General features: G+C 37.1%; 1 protein-coding gene across 1 annotated transcript in view; it reads right to left on the bottom strand.

The window, feature by feature from the left end:
- The window catches only part of LOC101855282 (calpain-B), a gene marked incomplete in the record, with an annotated part of 75,808 nt that overhangs the window by 13,453 nt on the left and 39,855 nt on the right, over window positions 1-22,500 (bottom strand). Inside the window, 12 exon segments of the mRNA XM_035971709.1 lie at window positions 1,342-1,356; window positions 1,784-1,919; window positions 13,257-13,298; window positions 14,891-14,927; window positions 15,266-15,477; window positions 16,211-16,374; window positions 17,089-17,258; window positions 17,679-17,756; window positions 18,108-18,208; window positions 19,634-19,714; window positions 20,634-20,802; window positions 21,790-21,930. Coding sequence (XP_035827602.1) covers window positions 1,342-1,356; window positions 1,784-1,919; window positions 13,257-13,298; window positions 14,891-14,927; window positions 15,266-15,477; window positions 16,211-16,374; window positions 17,089-17,258; window positions 17,679-17,756; window positions 18,108-18,208; window positions 19,634-19,714; window positions 20,634-20,802; window positions 21,790-21,930 — 1,346 coding nt within the window.

The following is a 22,500-nucleotide window of genomic DNA, read 5'->3' as shown; positions in this document are numbered from 1 at the left end:
CTTGAAAAATAGAACATATGTAATAACAAAATTGGTACACATTTGTGTCACGACGTGGTGGAATCAGGTGCTCCTTAATTTTGGGACATATAAAGTTATTGGTATCATCTTAACGCTGTCCATTTGTCCATTTGCCTTGCTTTCGTTAAAAAAAATATCCATCTATGTTGGATACAAGTCAAGATATTGGCGAGTGAAGGAGGCTGGGTTCGCCCGGTTTCAGAGGTAAAATTAGCAAGAAAATGGCGGCCAAAATTCAGTTATTTCTTTAGCTTGAGAGTCCTTGGAAACTGAAAATGTACATTTTTTCTGCCTTTATTCAATGTTTTTCAGTAAAATCCACACAGAAATGTACTCTTTAAGGGACACGAAAGGTGTTGAGCCATAAAACAAAAATTCGATAAAAATTCCCAAACTGCAGAAAAATGCGAATTTCTTGACTTTCATTATTTTGACGAACGCCTGATTTCACTACGCTGCCTCACATCTGTTAACAAAGAGAAACTATTTTAAGTCAAACAGAAGTTTTCTTCAGAACTGAAAATGAGCATTCAGAAGACAGGAAAAGTTTGTTTCAGAACCTAGATAATAATAGTGTCAATTTCTTTGCAATGAAGGAATTATCTCTTGCAAAGCATTAATAAAAATCATTCTAACTGACGTGAAACTGCTGGGTTAGAATAAAATAATGAAACTTTTAGGAAGAACACATCTAATGGAGCTAGGCTGCTTATACATATCAGTAGTATTAATCAACAATGCCAAAAAGTAGCCTATAAAATCATAAAATATTATCAGTAAAGCTTTCAAGTGCTCTGAAGCTTAAACAAATTCATGGTTCTGCAGATTGTTTTTCTCTGGAACAATGAAATTGATATCCTATTTGTTAAGTATGTCGTCAACACGACACAGAAATAGAACAAAATGTCCTGATCTGTAACAACTGATGCGTGCCATTTGTTCCTAAACACTGGAATCAAAGCATTCACTTGAAATTCCAAGTGCGAAAGGAAGGTAAAGAAAGAAAAACAGATAATAATCAAAGACAATGGAAAGTCAAGAATATTTAATAAGAAAAAAATTAATAAAACTGATGATTTAGTAAAAAATTAATCACAATTAAAGGAATCTTTTAAAAAATTAATGTGTGGCAGTAATGGCAAAAAATGTGTGTTGAGAAATTAACTCAGTTGTTCTGCCATGCGCTTTCACTTAGTACTTACTGAAGCTCACATTTTCAATGCCCGCTCATAACTCAAGACTGACAATTTATAAGCAATGGAGAGTAATGATAAACAGGCACGATACTCATTTTACGATAAGATTCCAGAGAAACACTACCTCTTCCAGAACGACCTGAGATTGCAGAATTAACAACATGAAAATGTTTATATCCGGGAAAAAAATACATGGGGGGAAAAAAAAGTATGTTCAACTTCACAATACCACAATACAATTGTATTCACCTCTTCGTTTAAAAGAAAAATTATAATGCTGAACCTAGCGATTGAAGCTGTAAAATGCTGTGAAGCTGCAAAAACCTAAAAGCACTCTGTTCATAGGATCAAAATGTGTGTTTCCTTAATAAACCAAAACTTCATCAAGCATTGCCTAAATTGGTTTATATATAGAAATATATTACAACCAACAGCACTGCAAATTTCTCATACACAAAAGAGAAAAACTCTTTGGTTTTAAATCGATCACCATCATGGCAACAGAACACAACTGACAGGTCATTGACAGGTGATAACCAGGAGGTTGCAGGTGGTGGGTAACGTACCTCTCGTGAACACAGCATTGAGTATCTCCTGCAGCTCATAGGCATCAATCTCCATGTCCTCTCCGGCCGTCTGACGGAAACTCTCTTTGAGAGCCTCTGCCTGGGATTGTTCCTCGTCCGTTGGCTCGGGACGCTCCTGGCACACAGAGAGATCAAGAGGTTGAGAGGTTAAGGTCAGATTACACAAGGACAAACTAACTAAAAGAACATTAACGAAACACAAAATTCACATACAGGGTGGTCAAAAGACTTCATATAAAGACACATTGCAAAAAGACTTTAACTACCTTAGGATGTCAGTCACACATCAAGTTCATGTATAGGCAAGCGAAGAGATTAAAAACCATCATATTATCATAAACATATGCTGACTAAAGAATAATTCTATTTAAAAGTTCAGTTGCACCAAAATTTCACATCCTATTACAGAGAAAGATTTCAGCAAGTAATGGACTTCACATATTAAACGGAGAGGGAAACACTTCACAGAATAGCCTTTCTACATAATAGCTCTATATCTAGCTTTCCCTGCAATGCGCAGTAACATTTTCTAAAGCATGAAATGAAGATAAAGAATGTTCTACAATACATGATAAAGGATACCTAGAAACAAGACATGTGCGTTGACAGTCAAGTTCAAAGCATAATTAAGATGGCATGTTTAAAGCATAATCCAGAATTTGATACGATGTATGCTGCCTACACTTTTTTTAATGAAGACCAATGACATTTCATTTAATCACTACAATGAAGACCAAAAACACCTTCAAAACCACTTCTGAAAACACATTCTATCATTCGGATCAAAGTTTTTTTTTCCAATCAGATTAACTAGCTTCTACAAGTCAGAAGTACAGTTAAAAGGGATGGGGGTCCTGGCAAAGGAGCAAGGGAATGGGTAACAGTACTTGAAAAAAAAGGCAAAAAGAAGAGAAAAGCTAAAACCACAAAAGATTTCAAAGCTTTGTCCCTGTGGTCCGGTGTAGCTGAAAGACAACATAAAAGATGGAGTGCTGAAAGAGAAAAATCTTCAGAGAAACCCCATAAACACAGAGCGTGTGGTGCACATTTATCAATCATAGAAGAGCCCTCAACCAACTGTGAAGTTCAAACAGTGGAGTCAAAATGCCTTCAGTACAAGAAAATTATGAAATCATAGGCTAATCAGTTAACTTGCTGTGGTTAATTTTCAGTCTTAGTTGGGACAGGAAAGTGAATGCCTATCACGAATAACACTACCGAGCTTGAGGTATACCAATCTTGAAAAATTTTTCTTTCAGTAGTTCTGTTACTGCAAAGACACAAGCTTCATGTACACTAAAAGTCGCGATATACTGTATTCCATGACAACACAGTAGTCATATATATGTATAATTTGAATCACAAGATGATTTTCTTTCCCTAAGAGCAACAATTTTTTGTCCTTTTCAAAAAAATTCTCCACCACCTCAGTCACTATGAAATAAAGAATAACCACGTCTAAAGAAAACTTTCTATAGAACAGTACAGCGGCATGATATCGTTGGTGTCACAGGCAGCCCGCGATACATTTAAAGTATAGAAATCATAATTCTTTCCTCGACATATTTGTAAGTTCAGACGATGGCCCTCCACTATAAGAAATACAAGAATATCCGCAAAAATTTTACTGATAAGTCAAACCCTGCGTCTCTTATATGATTGAGGTAGTCTTGGTCCCACAGATTGGCTGTTCATAACACCAACGATATCCTCAAACTTTTTTTGCCACTTCTGTCACTAAGGTTAAGACAGTTATCTTTTTGTTTCCCTAAAGGAACCTAAGGGAAGCTATTTGCTAAAGGTGTTATAGGAGGGCACACATAATATGTTAATGTATGAGAGAGATAGGGAGTGTGTGTGTGTGTGTGTTTTGATCATCTTTATTCACTTTCAAATGTATTTTGACTGCTCATAGTAAGACTACATTATAGTACATAATTTTTCAAATTGACGTATTGCTGAGTCTTAATACACTCAGCAGTTGATTTGATTTGTCCATGATGTGAGTAGGCTACATAATTGAATGTTTGATTAAGTATGAGAGTTTACACAGAAAAACATGTTTTACCTGAGATTGTGTGAGCATCAGAAAGTGCCAGTGTCAGTGTGTTTTTGTTTGTGTATGTGTGTGTGTGTGTATGTGTGTGTGTGTATGTGTGTGTGTGTATGTGTGTGTGTATGTGTGTGCGTGCATGAATGTCATGTCTCATTGTGGTTTGCTTGTTTGTCAAGAATAATATCCCTCAATGTGGGTCAACCTTTGTCTAAAAAGACAGTTGCCACTTATCTTGTATATGTAACCAGTAGAAAAGGGAGACTTCTAATACTTAAGCATATAGCATAAAAACAAACACTTTATAGTTCAAATGACTCTAAGTTACGTTTATAAATTAGACCAGAAACTGAAACTTTATACTGTACACGATTTTAAAAACTGACATTTTCTAGAACAAATTTTTCGAAAAGCAAACACTCCCTGGGACAAACCTAAATAATATAAGAAAGAACAATTGTTCATTCAAACACATCAGTCCTTCATATATTTATTTATTCTAGATTAAGTATTAAGTTTTCACTTCAATAAAAACACAGCAAAATGTTATGGATTTTTGCATGCATTTTCAGATAAGTGTTGGCCTATCACATTTGAGGTGTATTAAAAACCGCAAAATAAAATTCCTCCAAGCAAAGTAACAAAAGAAAAAGAACTAAGCGCGAGTCGCTCCAGTTTTGATTTTGGACCATTTTCAGACTTATTTCTAGCATATGCCTGGCAGTCAAAAAAGAGAGGCAACCAGGTAACATGTCAAAGGAAAAGAATCTTATTTTACATTTGGCAGACAGGTAAAAGAGATCTCGATGGTGCCAGACAATATTACGCTAAAATACATCGACTCTTGCTGGACCACTGAATTGCTTGTAATGTGAAATTTGGTTCTATGGTGCTATGGTGAAGTGTTCATAAATTCCTGTATACAGTAGATCAAATGTTCCAGCCACAATTTGCAGATTTTGTCTCCTATGAATGCATAATGTGATTGGTTAATATCACTGAAAAATTATCTAAAAAGACGAACAAGTTGGAATCTATTTTCAAGGACTTCTCAGATGTCTAACGTCACAGAAAGGTCATATAATGAAAGCAAAAGGAAAGTAACATGGGTTCATGGGCAAGAAAGATAATTATGTATACACAAACAAAACATGTTTAAATGCCAATCAGACGGTTGCCCCAACCTCTGATATTGTTCTCAGGACATTCTAGGATTATATGTTTAGGGTGGCCACCTTTGAAAACAAATACTTAAAGATGTTCTAGCTGCAGTACATCTAGAATCTTTTTTTTTTCTAAAGAACACAGTAAACACTAACTTTACAATACTTGAACATTATTGTATTCCATGTCCATTTCAGCTGTATTTAGACAGGATTTTATTTTTATATCATAAGAAATATATAATTTGATAAACATTTTTTTCTACAGGAGAAGAGAAATTCTTCCCACGAGAAGGGTGCTTTAAATTTAATGATTTTCATAGTCTAGGTTCAGTGCCCACAAATCACCAGTGCATAACAGTTGAAAATCACAAATTGCTCATTACGAACCATCATAGTTCATGAAGTCAGGACATTTGAAAGTTTTCAGTTTTAGAAATTGTAAATTCTAGCACTACAAAATAATCTTTGGGTATAATTATAGTCAAAAGAAAAAGTCAATATGAAGCACAAAGCAATCCTTTTTGCTATCAGCTGTTCTAGGTTAGCACATAAAAATGAATAGATAGTTTCTTTCAAAAAGCTGATAGCAGAACGTCCAAAAAAGTGAATCCGAATAAAGGGATTCTCAGAGAAACTTTTCTGCTAAATATATTTTCTTCCCTTTTCAGTTGTTATTATTAACCTTGATGTCAACATGTTTGCTTTGTGTTTCATATTTGTTTGTTTAAAGCACACGAAGTATCAAATAAACCAAAGTCAACCTCATCTTGGTCTTCATCTCTGTCTTCTGTCTAGAGGTAAAACAGGAAATGTAAAAAACATTTTAGCCATGCATTTTTGGGTTCATAACTTCAGAGCAGTTATAAGATCCTCTATCGTGGAACAACACTGCAACACCTCTCCTCCTTCCCATGCCTATAAGCACAGGAATTTGATACTTGTAAAGTCCCAAAAAGCTCTAACACTTGCTAAGTGTGCAAAAGATCTAATAATTGTTAGCATCTTTTCAAAATGTTTGTTATTCTAACATATTTTTTTCCGAACAAGAACCAGACAACAGTAGATTTACCAGAAAAAAGTTTGAATAGATTTTGATAAAGGATTATTATGTCTGCCACACTCCGCTTGCCACTATTTTCTGTCCCACTATGCTGAGAAAATGCTTATCCCACTTTCTATATAAGCAAAAGACCTGTCAATGAATATCCAGCTGTGAGATATGATGTTACAATCAACAACCATGACTTATCCCCAGAAAAGACCCACACAGCCTGAAGACTGAAAATATTTCCTGTGGAGCGATAACAAGCAACAGACATAAAAAAAAGTTTAAAAAGTGAACAACAATCATCTTCAGAATATTATTGGGGCAAAAACCCAGTAACCTGAAAACATTGAGAATTTTTAAAAAAATGAAACATGGAACATAGATCTATGTTAGCAAAATCACAATCAGACAATGAGAAGAGAATGATGAAATATCCATCAGCTTGCAACCCTCTGCCTTATTCTTGGCGATGAAAGGCCCAAGACTTTTCATCTATCATATAAAAATACAATACAAAACATGGAGTTTCTAGATAAAACTCATTTCAAAGGCATGACTACTGAGGCATATCTCAAAAAAAAAAAAAAAAGATCCACATTATTGTCATCTCCTATGCCAAGAAGAAGACTACAATCATATGAACATGCATCTGATCAACATGATGGACAAAGGTCAGATAAAATTTATGATAAGAACAAGTACAGAAGAAACTGATTTTTTAAAAATCCTTTCATTATATACTACAGTGAACCTAACACCAGTCCAGCGATGTCCTTATTCAACGGCCACTAATTCGATTCAGTTAAAGCCAACAGAATTTACCTACCCTCCACATGATGTCTGAACAAACAGGTGAAGTTTCTTATTTACAGACTGTGAAATACACTTGAGAATTGGAATATACCCCATGCTTTTTCAAGCAAATTCAGACTTCTAATGCAACAAGTGTCAATATATACAGTATACTATGCATATGTATAAAACAGTGACATGTTCAGATACAAGCTCTCATATGAATATGTACATGTACACATGAGTGTGTGTGAGTGTTGATATATATTGCACTGTGCAAAATTCTCTGTGACAATATAACAAGAGCTGACATTAGCGCATTTTTTTGTGCAAGTCCAGGTGATGTGTCTGCATCCACTAAAGAACCATGGCACTTCAACTTCATTCAACTCACAAAGATCCTGTGGCTGGTAGTCTAAGAGTTTCACTCATTTCGTTAAAAGCATTTCATATCATCAATATAACTCATCAAATTGAGAGTAAGCTAGGAGCATGAAATCCTTTCAATGTGATCAAATACTTGAAGAAGCAGGATCTCCTATTCAACCTTCATCTTCATGAGGGTAAAGTCTGGAGGGTGTTGAGCCTGATTCGAGAATGACCACTCTGGGACTCGAACACCTCGTTCAAATAAGCATAATACAAATTTGCTAAAATCGTTGTCCATCAATCTGATTTTCTTATCAAAGACAAAATGCTGTGGTCAACATTTCAGTCACAAAACATCAAGAATCAGACCAAAAAAGAACACAGGAAACCTGACAGGGAGAACATGCAAAAACAAATCTCTGCTGAAATTTGCAAAGAAACTGACAATGATCACCATGAGAACACAGGTTATGACAAAACCATGAATGGTTATTCACTTTCACCAACACACACTAACATGAATGCCAAAGAAAATAAATGACACATGAACCAAAGGAAAATAAAAGAAACCAAAAAAACAACTTCAGTAGCTTGAACAAAGATCTTCTAAGCCATGATAAACTTAGCATTATTATGTGCACTATTTGTTATCCTACAACAACTGGCCAGTCCTGGTGAGTCATTGCCTCATGCCAACATCCGACGCAACCATCAGACCTAAGTCCATCTAGGTGGCCCATAAACCAAAATGAAAGACATCAACCATCCAACTGCAAATCTTAAAACAAAATACAGGTAAACTCAAAATATTATTATAATACAAACTCAATAGATTAAAACAAAAAAAACAACTCACAATTTCATTTCTTTAAAAATGAAAAAACAAAATTCAGTCCTAGAAGATTATTGTTTTGCATTCGAGAGGCATCAAATTCACTGTCACAAGGTGTCAAGCCACCGCACTAGGAAGTCGATTAGTATTAAACGAGACAACATGGCCAACTGAAAGACGCACAAGCCACTGGAAGGAAGAGAGGGCACATACTGTGAGGAGTAGAAACTTACTCTTCTCTTCTTTTGGGCATTTCTTGCCTACAGAGGGAAGAAACACAAGCATGGATGAGAGCTACACAGAGGAGAGGACCTGCTGGAGAGGCTGTCAGCTTGTGAGATATGTTCTAGGTGGGTGGGGGGCAGGAAGGAACTACTGACAACAGAGAATAACTGTAAGGAGTTCACTAGTTTGGTCCCTTGAGATCAAGGAAATTGGATCAATCAATGGATAATTACAGCAATCTTTCAACATTTACAACAAAAGGCAGGAAACTGATGACTGAAAACACAATTGTTACAGACACTTTAGTCCTACTTTCAAAACACTGATTAACGGGCCAACATGTTATCAATCTAGAATTGATCTACAAAAATTGCAATTCATTAAGTCTTACGAATATTAGATCGGTGGAAATTTTCCAATATCTCTGAAGGTCATTCAAGGTGTTTTTAACTAATAAACATTATATACAACTTTGGAAGATGTTACTGACAATGGTGACAAATCTACTGAGGTAAGAACATAAAAGGATACAACCCATAGTTAATAATGATGTGGGCTTTCATTGAACTCTCATAGATTTCTGCAATCTTAATTTCTAAAAGTCACACAAGGAAATTTGTTTATGCTATGCACCTTTTATTAACAAGGTGAATATGAGAGGGAATCAACAACGTAATATGTCAACAGGAGTAAAAATTACCCTCAGTCACCTTTCTGCATATAATAGTGTTGCCAATTTCTTTAACCCAATCCGTACGTTGTGTTTTATTATCGTACCCATACGACAAGGGGAACTCTGTGCCGCCACTTTCAAAGAGGACATTTACTCGTTAATCCGATCCGTACGCTTTGCACAGCAGTCTGTCAAAACGATTTATTTAGAAATACTGAAAGTTTCAAAGAGATCTTCAGACTAGAAGTATTCTAAAATGTGAAGAATACAACCCTGGGGGTACAAAATGACCCCAGGGCCTACGGATAGGGTTAATCATCTACACTTCCCTACGGTGTTTGTTCAGAGGATGGAAAACTAACCCATAGTGAACACTGAGTTTTGATGAACATCAAAGAATATAAAATAAAACTTAGTAAAAGAGGACTGGGGCCTTTCTGGGATCTCACGCTGATGTTCTTTTGTCTACATTAAGTTATTTATGGTGTGCTGTTGATATATCATTACACCTAACGGAAGAAGAATACTTGAAAAAAGATATGAGATGTCAAGAGAAAATCTCACTCTGATCAACAGAAATGGACACATATTCATTTAAGAGAAAACTGAGATAACTATCACTTGGCTTTTGGTGAGCTGTTACTGGTTCACTATGGTCAAAACCTTGTTCATCAATTGGCACAACATAATGTACTGCCAAAGGAAATTAACAAATTAAATGGCAACAAGCCAGAAACAGACATCTGAACAAAGATTACAGTGAGCAGATTATAAACAGATTTCCAGTCACGTCTAGAAGTCCCCCCCACCCCTAAAGATTCCCCAAAAAGACATTTTTCCATAAAGAAGTCCCTTCATGTGGAATGGGATCTGGAGGAAGGTTACTGTTTGCGAAAACAACTTCTTAAAAGAGGAAATTCTCATCAAGGTGATATAGATCTGTTTACTGTAATGATTTTCATTGAATAATCAACAATTTTCTTTCCTTGAACATTGGTAACTCATTCAAAGGGTTCTCCAAAGAGCATGCATCATTTGAAAGGGAACAGTCATGACAAATGGCAATACACCTGAACAGGAAATTAAGTTTGGATTTTTTTTTAAGGGGGGGGGGGAGAGACAAATCAACATTTAGTTATCAGAGTTTGTTACTGACTTTCTTTAAGAAGTTACGTGATATGGGAAAGATTACACACATCTCAGAATCAAAACCAGTTCTAATCAACAGGAAATGGGTACAAATTATTAACAGTTATCAAAGTCTTTTTTTCTTTTTGGCATGTTAAGTGATTTGTGGTTGTTGTTATTGTTGTTATCGATCCACACGGGTGATTTGTGGAAGACTATTGACAAACGTGACCACATCTCAGGAAGAAATTGTGATCAGATCAAAAGAATATGGGACTCAAATTATGCAGTTAGTTATCAGGGCCTATTTTTTTTTTTTCTTTATTGTTATGTGATTTGGTGAAGATGACGGTAAATGATGGTCACACCACACATGTAGGGCCAACAGAAGAAAGGGTACAAATTACTTGTATTGACAATTAGTTTTTAGGGATTATTTTTTTTTTTGGGGGGGGGGGGCTCATTATATGATTTGGGGACGGTTATTGACAACGGTGACCACACAGGTAGGGGAGGCAATCCAGTTCTACCTTGGGTGGCGGAGCGCTATAAGCAGGAGCGGCTTGACTGGCAGAGGAACCTGCTTCGTTGGCCCCGGCCAGGAGACACAAATGCAAAGATTCTCAGAAATTCAGAAACTTTAATTATATTTCCCTTGACCTCGCTCACATATACTCGCAGTGGTACTGACTTTTTCTTTGACAATAATCAACAAGAGACGAATGGTTCATAGAGTTTCATTGAAAAAAGTTAGGTGTCTATAAAATTGTCAGGTAGTGAAAGTCACAAAATGAGTATAGATATGCAACATTCAACTGCTTCATGAAACTGAAATATGATGCTTCTGTTATTCTAGGGTGTCATTCGCTTACAGTAGAAGTTAAAACAAGCAGTATTTCAAAATATCTAAACGTGAACTGCCATCAGCAAAATGCTGGTCAAAAAACTACCTACTTCAAAACATGATGTAAGTTATGTTTTATAATGCACAATTTACAGTAATTATCATTTTGTTAGCATTTAGTCCATGCTACTTCTGCACAGAACATACACAATACTTGTTATTTCAGTCATTGAAAATACAACCATGACAGTATTCTACATAGATAAGTTACATTATTCTGTTATTTTCCTGTATATTGTTATTTGAGGGGTCACTATTTGTGTTTTAATATCAGAAAAAGAAACGGGGACACACAACCATTTTGATGAGATAGACACTGTAGAGGAAAAAAACCAGTACGTATGTAGAAATTTACTCTCTCCCAAACCACAACACAATATTGGAACATCCAAACTATGATCACAGAAAGCATAGAGTATTGAAAATGTCCTTTCCATAACTAACATAAACCAGTTAAATAACAGCTAAACAAAAAGGCTGTTCAAAAAGAAAACGAATCTGAAGACAAATTAAAATGTCTGGCTGTGAATAATCTTGACATAAAACTGGAGATCCATCATTGATCAAACTTAACTGGGGCTGCAGGACAGGCAGACCACAGAAAACTGCTAATAGAATGTCAAGTCAAAGACAAAGGAGAAGGAACAGATCAGAAAACAACTAAAGGGCTTTTCTAGAGACAAGTATCAAAGGAAAGCTCTCGATCCAATCTGCTTAATGTACATCTCCCAAGAGAAGGGAACCAAACACTCAAGTAAAACAATTTAGTCCACAAAAATTAGAAAACCACAGCACCCGCCACTAAAAACTGATTTTAAAAAACGTCATGCTCAGTCACAACAAATTAAAAGATTTTCACACCGATTAAGCTTATTAGACCAACAATCAAATCCAAACTTCTTAGGATGTAAAACACAACTTGTTCCCATTCTCTTTTCAATGGCATAAAGACCAAAATGAACTGGCAGGACATTTTTCTCCCAGTGATGAGGAAACTCGAAGGAATATCCAATAGGAGAAAGAGAAATGCCATGCCTATCCTCCACAAAAGATCAAAGAGAACATGACGAACATCCAAAGCAAAACAGTAGAACGTAAAATAGAGAAAAAATAAAACCCTCTATATACTCTGAAACCTACCTTCATCACTCAAAAACAGACAAAAATAACGTCCATCTGGCACATTGTAAAGACCCTCGTCACATTTGAATACATCCACATACAAGACCGAAACTTCAAGGCTGTTATGAGGAGTTAAAAAACACTAAACCAGATCCGAACACTTTCAGAGGGAACACTTTTTTAAACTAAAAAACTACAAAGAATGTCACAGATGAAAATCCAGAAACCTTGTATACTCTTGGAGCGGCGAATCCAACCATCAGATCAGCTGTTCACTGTTCATCCATGCCGATATTGTGTAGAGAAAGATATGACCTTTGTGGGAAGACGTGCATGCTTTATAGGATCAGTACAGTCAATCCACACTGTTGTGAATCCAAGTGCTGACCCAGTCATTTATTTATGATTGCCTCCCATTAATCCAACTCAATAACTTATATCTGGACTCAGTAAAAGTCCAACTGAACCCCACATTTTTCAAATAGGTTCCACAAGTCTTCTGTGCATATCATCACAGCAATCCACATTTGGACCCACACAGAGCAGAGGCCCCAGATATGCACAGGTGAAGTAAATTTCTAATGGAGGGTTATTATGTACTTTTACTCTGGACTCTTCTTTGTAATGTACTAGTCCCACTCATTGCTTGGGTCTGATTTGTGGCTGAGTTGATCACAGGATAGACAAATGAATTAAGAGTAAGTGGGAAAAATATTGACCCATGAGTGGTGAAGTGTGCAGATTAATAATAAAACAAATTAAAGAAGTGCAGTAAATTTTTTTTTTCTGCTCCCACAACTCATAAATCAGTTCAACAGAGGGTCAACACTTTGGATGTGCAGTATTATACAAAAGTAATACGAAAGTATAAACGTCACTCACATACATGCAATGGACAAGCTCAAAATTTAAAAAAAAATTTTTAAAGAAAAAACAGGCTGCTTACAGCAAAACGGACAACAAAATGACTACAGTTTCTCTGGGAAACAATCACAAGAGCATTCAATAAAACCATGCATATATTTAGGGGGAAACTTGCTTTTTTTTGTCAACAACAAACACTGATGGAACACTCAAATTCCAGAAAAATAATAAGTTCCGGCTATAAAACAAAATCACAGGCAGGGGCAAGCAACTTACTCCCACAGGTCTCTGGGGTACACGTGCCGGAGCTTGCTTCAACTAAACAGTAACAAATACATTGACAAAAGACTGTAGCAGTGATAATCGAAATAAGAAAAAGTCTATAGGAGCAAAAAATACTACTAAAAAGCACTGAGGGCCAGATGAAAATGTGAAAAGCGCCTCCTCTACAAAAAATACTTTTTGCGAAAAATCAGCTCGGCGATAAATAAAGTGAGGTTTAGATATTTTTTAACGCCCAAATGGAAAAGTGCACTGTTTTTATACATACTGACCCAAAGCAATTTTCCAGTAATATATTTCAATAAAATCAGGAAAAGTAGAAATGAAAATGTGGGTTCACAAGACTCGAAGGTGATAAAGGTGAAGCATGTCTAAATACATATATATATGATCATGAAGAGTAAAGGCTGAAATTGTTAAAAGAATTCATTATTAAAGAAAGTATACTACACGCATGAATGTGAACGTATGTGTGCATAAAATTCTTGTTAGCAGTACTTTGCAAATGGAAATGCTCGATATGAATGTTAGTTATATAGTAAAATTATCATCATTGCCTTAATGTCCATGTGGATTGCGTGCAGTTGTATGCTCCTTGCAGCACAGATTGCTGCTAAAATGCCTCAAAAGACACATGCCTATCTATCTGTTTCTCTTTAACAGTTTTGCCATATACATATTTTGTTACCCTTCAGCATTTATCCCACAGCAGCTCACAATCTACCCACCTTCCTGTAATTTTAGTCTCTTTCCTAAAAAAAAAAAAGGACATGTTGAACATCAAATCAACTTTTCACGTATTCTAAAGCTTGATCTTGTGATTCCTTTGACACAAGTCACTCTGCCACTGAGTATGAACATATTCAAGATTTTACAGAATGTTATTATTTGAATCAATACCATCCCCCCCCCCCCCCCCCCCCCCCCCAACAAAAAAATTATTTAATTTTTAATTAAAATAATAACTTTGGTCTAGCTCATTACATTAATGAAGTAGAAGAAATAAACACCTATGACTGATCTTTGACTGCTGTTTACACTGTAAAGAACTGGCTATTTTCCAAATTTTCAGAGTTTCCAAACCTCCCCTTTACTTTCCAGTTTCTCAACTTACTCCAAAGGTTAGCTATGATCCATAATCGCCCTTCCTTGACACCAGTTTCCCCGTGTTAGTAATGGCATGACACTGATGAAACGGGATATAAGATAAATACATGGTGACATCTGAAGAAAAGGGAAAGTAACTAATATGTTGTGAGTGCATCAATACTACAGGCTTCTAGTGCATGAATAACCAAAGAAAAATGATAACAGCATGGCTAAAAACATTGGGACTGTTGATCAACTTAATAGAATCAAACTTAAAGAAAGGAATATAAAACCAGACATCATTCTTTGAATGAACGGATGGATGACAAAGACAGACATGGGGGGGACGATGAAATGATGAGTGACAACAGGGGGACACTACAAGCAAACAGAACGGTGACAGAACAGCAATAGAGCAGAGCAGTAGCTGCGGAGCAGTGGCAGTACAGCAGCCAAGAAGAAGACAGTGGGGGTAGGTTTGCAGCGAAACGATATGACTTTACATAAGCTATATCATAACAGCTAGACATATTACTCACAGTTTCTTCCTCATAACTCGTCCTTTCGTCAATTTCCCTGCAAGACAAATGGTTCACAATTCAATAAACGTTCAACCCATTCATGACCATTAATATAAATCTTCAGTCAATTATTTGACCAGATAGGCTCTTAACAGAATTTTTACTGAATCAAAAGCAGTCCCTACACCTGTATGAGACTGGATTCAGGCTTGAGAATGCCACCCCTGACAAAAAAACAGGCAAACACAAAGATCTAAACTATACTCAAAACAAATGGTAAACAGGAAATTATATCAACTACCCTTTGCAAATATTATTAAATCCACCTCACAGAGACTTTCACCAAAGCTCCAACTGGCGATCAGTCACTGACGCAACTTGTAAGCTTCTTACCCAGAAACGTTGGCCTTCTCAGTAAAGATTCTCATCAGGAAGTCTCCCTCGTAGTGCGGCTCAAACGTCGAAGGAAGGATGGCATAGGTACCAGGAGGTAGCTTGTGCCTGCCACACACTTCACGCATGTTGATGAAGGTTGGTGATTTTGCAACAGACGCATTGTACTTGAAGAAATTCATATCCAGAGGACCAACATCAGGATCTTCCAACTGACAAATGCAAGAACAGAAAAAATATTTTTTTAAGAAAGCTTTTCAGCAAATAGTTTTATTTAAAAAATATTTAAAAAGAAAGAAAAAACCCAAAAACTGTTGCTTACCATCTTGAAAGGATACAAAACTTATGGACACATATAACACTTTATTTTTTTCCAGACTTTCTGCACAAAAGAGTGAGAGTAAAATTAAAGGGCATTTATTTTGATGCTACATGCAAAAGGAAAGAAGCTAGACATTAAAATTCTCATCATCCTTAAACCAAATGTAATAGGTGGTTTGGTCTCTTCAAAGTGCTTAACTACAACATCAGTCTTGAAGAAGACACATCTTTGGCATACAGCAGTGTAGAACTTAATCATTACACTGAAGATGTTGGTTCAAAGGACCAAAACTTATGACAGAGGACAAACCACATGTTTCATTACTGTATTTTAGTGAAGATGAACCAGACTTTTTAACTCTTTATCTCCGTGAGCGGTAAACTCACTATTTCGGGCCCCTTCTGTGGTACTATATCTAAAAATGACAAAAACGTCACAAAACGGGTTGTTAAATCAAAACAAGTGAACCTATTTCAATTGTTCTTCATCTTATGAATGAACTCCCGATAAAAGAGACCTGTTTTCGGCATTTGCCGAAAAGTATTTTGATGTCAAAGTCATTGTAAAGGAAAGTGCTCGAGCTGCAGGAAGCAGCTTGCCGGAGATAAAGAGTTAAACTATACCTTGTAGATGACATAACCAATGGTCAAAAGATCCAAGCCTTCCTTTCGCTTCTTGCGTCTGTCCTTCTGCAGCACAGCAACCAATGCTGTACAGAGGTCATCCTCATCATCATCATCTGGGTCAGTCAAGGTCATTCGGAACTGAGGGTTTGTCCAGAAAGTATCTGTAGTGGAAAAATTTCAAATATGTAATTAGTTGGATTATTGCAATACTTGAAGCTTGCATGAAAAACCACAAGACAGTAAGTAAAAAACAGCCTGTTTGAACAAAAATCTGCTTCTCTTTCATCACAGGAATTAAAGGGTTCAAAGAAAGGTAATAAATGGAATTTATACCTTGATATGTCTGATCACGATGCCTTACTCAGCAACTATGCGATTTTTTTAAAAAGGGTAAATAATAACTAGAGATAGATTTTTAATATTCAGTTGAACCTGCCATGATGACCACCTGTGCAATACGGCCATCTACACAAACAGTCACTGAAGATTTTCCCAATTGAGGCTTACAGCACCATATTTTGCAGCCCATACTTAACATCACAGTTTAGTGTCTTAGTGTCTGTGCAACCCACATCTTTTCCTCATACGCATCTTTTGGCGAGGTGCTGGCCCGGATTTTTATACTGCGTATCACTTATAGGCTACCATAGCTCAGGCTTATGACAACCACCGATAGCTCCGAACTGCTATTAGTAAAACTTGAGAAGATTAGATCAGTTACACTTTCTTCTTAAACACTTGAAACCTTTTCTTTGTGGAATATTTGATGTGGCCCAGGCTCATCCACACTCTACCTCCAGCACCCCCTGCATAGTTTGAGTTTAATAAGACCTCTGATATGAACAAAGAGACTGAGGGTACAAGCCCAAAATTACCTAAATAGTTCCTGCAACCGCCTGAGGAGACAGGCTTGATCCACTGTCCGTGTTCCTTGTGACACTCCCACTTCTTCTTGTCCGTCAGGTCCTCCTCATCCAGTGAGTCAGGCCCCAGGTTGCAGATCTCCAGCTTCTGGAAGTTAGCCGTGAAGTCTTGGAACGACATCCTGAATGAGCAGAGACAACGTGTGTAAAACTTGACTACTACTCTTAGCAAGAACACCCTCGAAAGCTAATAAATATAATCAGGACGATAATAAAGAACATTGAAGCATGGTTTGTTTGTTTTTTAACTGAGTAACTTTTACAGCAAAAAACTTTAATATTGTGCTTTGAGGAGTTTGAGCAAGGAGATGCCCATTGACACAATAACAGTTATTAAGTGCAGGGGAAAAAAAGCTATACAGTCGGAAACAATGGAGGGAATAAAAAGAAGTGAAACTACCAGTGGCGCTCATTAAGCATGCACTAAATATTATATAGAGAATGAAAATATCCTTTCAAATCATTTATAACAAGGAGCAATTCTGTGCCAACAAATATCCAAAACATACAAAAACAATTAAGAGAAAAAGCACATCACTCACCAAAACTCTCCATCGTCCTCAAAGTTCAGTCCAAGCTCTTCCTTTTCCTCTTCAGAGAGCAGACTCCATTCACGTGAGCTGAAATAAAGGAGAAGACAGGAAAATTGGAAAGCCTCTTCAGATGTAAAATAGTGCTGATGTCATTTGGTGCAGGTAAAAAGTAAGATAGAAAAAAACGGGGGGAATAAAGAAGTAGGACCTGCCAGTCGACTCTCCAATATTCCGTAAATTGAAACAGCAGAAACGAAACACCACCACCACCACAAACAACAACAACAACTGCACCCACCTCATAAAATAAAAAGAATTCTTTTTGCATTCAAGACATGATGTAAGTGGAAATCAGACATCACTTTAACGCTGCTGGACATCAAATTTTCTGTTTAACCAAACTGTGAAAAAGTTCAGTCTCCATGCAATCACACTTACCCATCACTCCAAGCACCTGTCCATTCAGACCCATTGCCCCATGGATTCCTGACTCGAACCATAGGTATTTGACCTTGCATTCTTGCAGTCTGAATATCAGCCTGGGAGAGGGAAAAAAGTTCTTAAAGTAAGCAACACTATGAAACAGAACATTGGGAGAAAAAATACTTCTAATATTTAACTCTGACAGTGAAAATTACAAACAATGATTTGTGAGCTAAACATTATTATTGTACTGACATAAGCATGTATGAATAAAGAGAAGCACATCATCATAATGATAATCATTAAATGCAGGGAAAATGTAAGACAGACAGATAGAAACAAAAAAAGGGACAGAAAAGAAAAAGAGCCTACCACTAGCATCCACTAGTGCTGTGCGATTTTGAGAAGAAAAAAAACTTCGTCGAAGCTTCAAAGCGCGGGGTCACTATCCACACTATCCGAATACCACGTGCGAATAGGTATGAGTCTTTCGGCAGTTTTCACTATTAAATTGTAACTTTTCACAGTACTTCTCATCCAGTAGTTTTGAGCTAAGTGTATGCCTGCCTCTTCACTTGCTGTGGCCGTGGTTTGCACAGCGCGGTGGTAAAACGTTCGAAGAAAGGCAACAATGACACGAGGGGAGGGGAGAGGGGGAATAATAAAAAGAGGTGAGCATGTGGCCAGCATGGCTTATAATACTCACTATCTTTCATTTCAATGGTCCCTGCCATCCCCCCACTGCTCTTACAAACCCAATGTGCATTGTGCAAGCCTAACAGACCCAGCGTGTGTGGTGACTGGCTGATGTTTTTGGTCTTTTTAAAATCAAAACACGACTGTCGGTCCCCTGACCCTAACCATGCACGACTCGTCGCGATTGGGCAAGGGGAGCTAAGTATGTATATTACAGCCTACAAAAAACAAAAAACATTCACTGCGCTTCGAAGCGGTGGTGGGTACCCACATAGCCTTATGCTTCAAATGTCACATTGTCCAAGGGGAGCTAAGGAAAGCTAAGCTAAATTTTTAAAACCATACTATTCGTTCGAGTGGTTGACAGTGACCGACGACAATTCACTTAGGTGAACGGACACAGGACACAGCACAGCTACACAACACACCTGAGTGACACTCATCAATTGCTTCTGTTTTAGTACGAGTTTTACAGCACTTGCAACACAATAAGGAAGATTAAAGGTGTTACAAGAGAGTAACAAACACAGTTTTGACAACAAATAAACAGAGATGGTCGCTTTTAAGCACAAGGGAACTATCCCACAAAATGCTGTTTTGAGAATATCGAAGGTAAAGCTTTTGCCCCTAGTTCAGTTTCTTTAAAAGACAAGGAGAGTTTTCTCTATAACCAAATAAATATAGGCCTACACACCAATGAAACCAAACTTCTCCTATAGGTATGGCAATGCCCACTTTTGGTGTAGGTCAAGATTTCTCGAAACACATGAAATCTGGGTAGGCCCGCTTGTCCTTAAAAGCGACCAGAAGCAACAAAAGAAATATCACCATAGGTGTATACATACCAATTTGACACTGGTCACACTGTAAGCGTGTCCCATAATGAGTCCGTTGGCCAGTTCAGCTTCAAGCTGGTTTGGGTCAGCCTGAAAGAACATCATTGTATCATTCAGTTTTATTTTTGCAATACCTGTAAAGTGCAAACAGCATGCCGCAGAGCACACAGACACTTACTATATTAAGTGCAAGGACAAAGCAAGACAGACAGACATAAACATCAGAAGGAAAGAAAGTGCGTAGTCTGACAGTAACTGTGTTTCTGCCAAATTAGATCAAACACTTTTTCCAGGGGGGGGGAGAGAGAGAGAGAGAGAGAGAGAGAGAGAGAGAGAGAGAGAGAGGTGGGGGGGGGGGGGGAGAGAATTCTATTCTTTCCCACAAACTTCTACAATTGCTCAAAACTTTGAGTTCAATGTTCTTTTTACTTATTTTATCAACAATTGTAATTGCGGTTGTGAATAACATGATGTCAGACAAAAGAAGTGTTTAACCTAATTTGGCGGATACAGGCAGTTCAGAGTTAGAAACTGAGACGATATATGCGTCAAGACAAAGTGGAATAAGGTGCTCATCAATTTTTGAGCCTGAGGAATTATTGATATCATATTAAAGCTTGTTCATTTGTCTCGTTTTAAAGAAAAAAATACTTATTTATCTTGAATAAATGCAAAGATATTGCTGATTTAAGGAGGTGGGGGTTGCCCAGTTTCAGAGGTAAAATAAGCAAGAGAATGGCCACCAAAGTTTGGTGAATTCCATAGCTTGAGAGAATTTGGAAACTGGAAATTTACATTTTTGGTGCTCTCGGTCATCATCTTTTAGAAAATTCCATATATAAAAGCGTTTTAAAAACATATAAAACGTGTAGAGCCCAACAAAGACAAATCCATAAAAATGTCCAAACAGGCGGACAAATGTCAGTTTCTTTAATTTCATTATTTTGACGAGTGCCTGATTTCACCACAATGCCTCACTCATACATTATCTCATTTCATCAGATCTTACATCGATAGAGCAGCCCATGAGAGAGCCACGCTCGCAGGCCTTGATCATGATGCGCAGCAGGTTAGGGGGAGCACCCTGCAGCTCAAACATCTCAGTCACACCGCCCGTGAAATCTTCCATAGCCTCGCTGGTGCTGCCACCTTTCAAGGACTCGTATGAACCCATCAACCTGAAAAATATCAAAATTGCAGCTCGTAAGTTTTCAATGTCACATGTAACCGGTGGTGTATGCAATCTCTCGAGATTTATTAAAAATAACAACACAGTGTACAAAATCCAGACAAATTTAAAACAGTAACAAACTCTCTTTATTTTTTTTATCTTATCAAAACTTGGATAAAGAAGCACAAAGTTTAACCCAAAGAAAACTTTTACTTAATGGCTTGCACTAACAGCAAGCATTTTTAATAGTTCAAATCTTTCATTGCGAAATGAAGACAACTTTTCTTGACTAGATTGAGATCTAGATGGCACAGTATATAGCTTTTACTTTAAATGCAAAATTAATCAAAGAAAAATCAGTATGTCAAATCTTCTTTTGCGTTTAGAATAAAATTTGAGTTTTGGAGGAAACATCCATTTCTTGCAACACAGACAATATCATTTTTTTAAAACTGTGTTTAGTCCACTAATTTCTACTAAAGAATTAAACAGCGAAATCCATGGGCATGAAGATGGGTTTATAGCCCATCATAGGAAGATTCTATTTCTATCTCTATCAATGAGATCGAAGTTTAGTTTTGAAAATAAACTATCCTCCAACTCTATACTGTCTATGTAACTGAAGCTCACTTTCCTTCGCTCTTTATCTCCGGAAAGCCACTGACAGCGGCTCGGGAACATTCCTTTGCGATGACTCCGACATCAAATTACTTTTCGGCAATTGCCGAAAACAGGTTTCTTTTACCGGAAGTTCATTCATTAGATGAAGTACTATCATAATCATAATAGGCTCTCTAGTTTCGATTCAATTACCCATTTAGTGATGTTTTCGTCATTTTTAGAATTAGTACCAAAAAAGGGCCCCGGCGTGTTGGGTTTATCCCCTTCAGAGATAAAGAGTTAAAACAACTCGTAAATTAGGCATATTACACACACAAACAAAAAAAACCCTACTAAAACACTATGACACAACATTTCTACAATAACTCCTCACTTGGCATAAGCCTTCTCCAGCAGGGCGCTCCAGAACTCGTTCTTCTCTGTGGAGTGCATGAAGACCAGCTGGCCACGGTAGGTGGGCAGACGATCATCCACCACCACCTCCTGCCAGTCGCCCTGGTGCCAGAAGTTGAATCTGAAAAGGGGAAGTAATTCTTCTTATTATAAATACATGAAATTAACTGAATTGCTGCCCCTGGCAATTATCATTGTAACATACTTCATACATTCCCCACAAATAAAGATTGTAATAACAAATCAACAAATTCAAATAAACACAACATTTGCCAGTCGCTAAAACGTTTTTGAGCTTTTTAGTGAACGTTCTTTCAAACTGACACACACACTGGCACAGCCACTTAAAATATAACAGTCACTCATTGTTTAATTTTTACGGTTTTGTTTTGCTTTTTTCTGTTGCTTTTAATCACGAACAATAAGAACAATAAAACGATGATTCACAGGCTTCTCTTCTTAAACAACCATGCGATACAGAGGAAGAAAAAAAAGGAAAAGGGGGAGAGAGAGAGACGGGGGAGAGAGAGAGAGAGAGAAAGAGAAAGAGAAAGAGAGGTGGGGGAGAAATAGATATAGAGGGAAGGTGAGAGGAAAGGGCAGAAAAGAGACAGACAGACAGGCAGATAGACAGACAGACAGACAGACAGACAGGCTGTGAGAGAGAGAAAGAGAGAGAGAGAGAGAGAGA

The sequence above is a fragment of the Aplysia californica genome, unplaced genomic scaffold, assembly GCF_000002075.1.
Source record: "Aplysia californica isolate F4 #8 unplaced genomic scaffold, AplCal3.0 scaffold00486, whole genome shotgun sequence".
In the NCBI taxonomy this organism is placed as follows: Eukaryota; Metazoa; Mollusca; class Gastropoda; order Aplysiida; family Aplysiidae; genus Aplysia; species Aplysia californica.
Note: the sequence above shows the minus strand (reverse complement) of the source record. Positions and strands in the feature narration are given on the sequence as shown.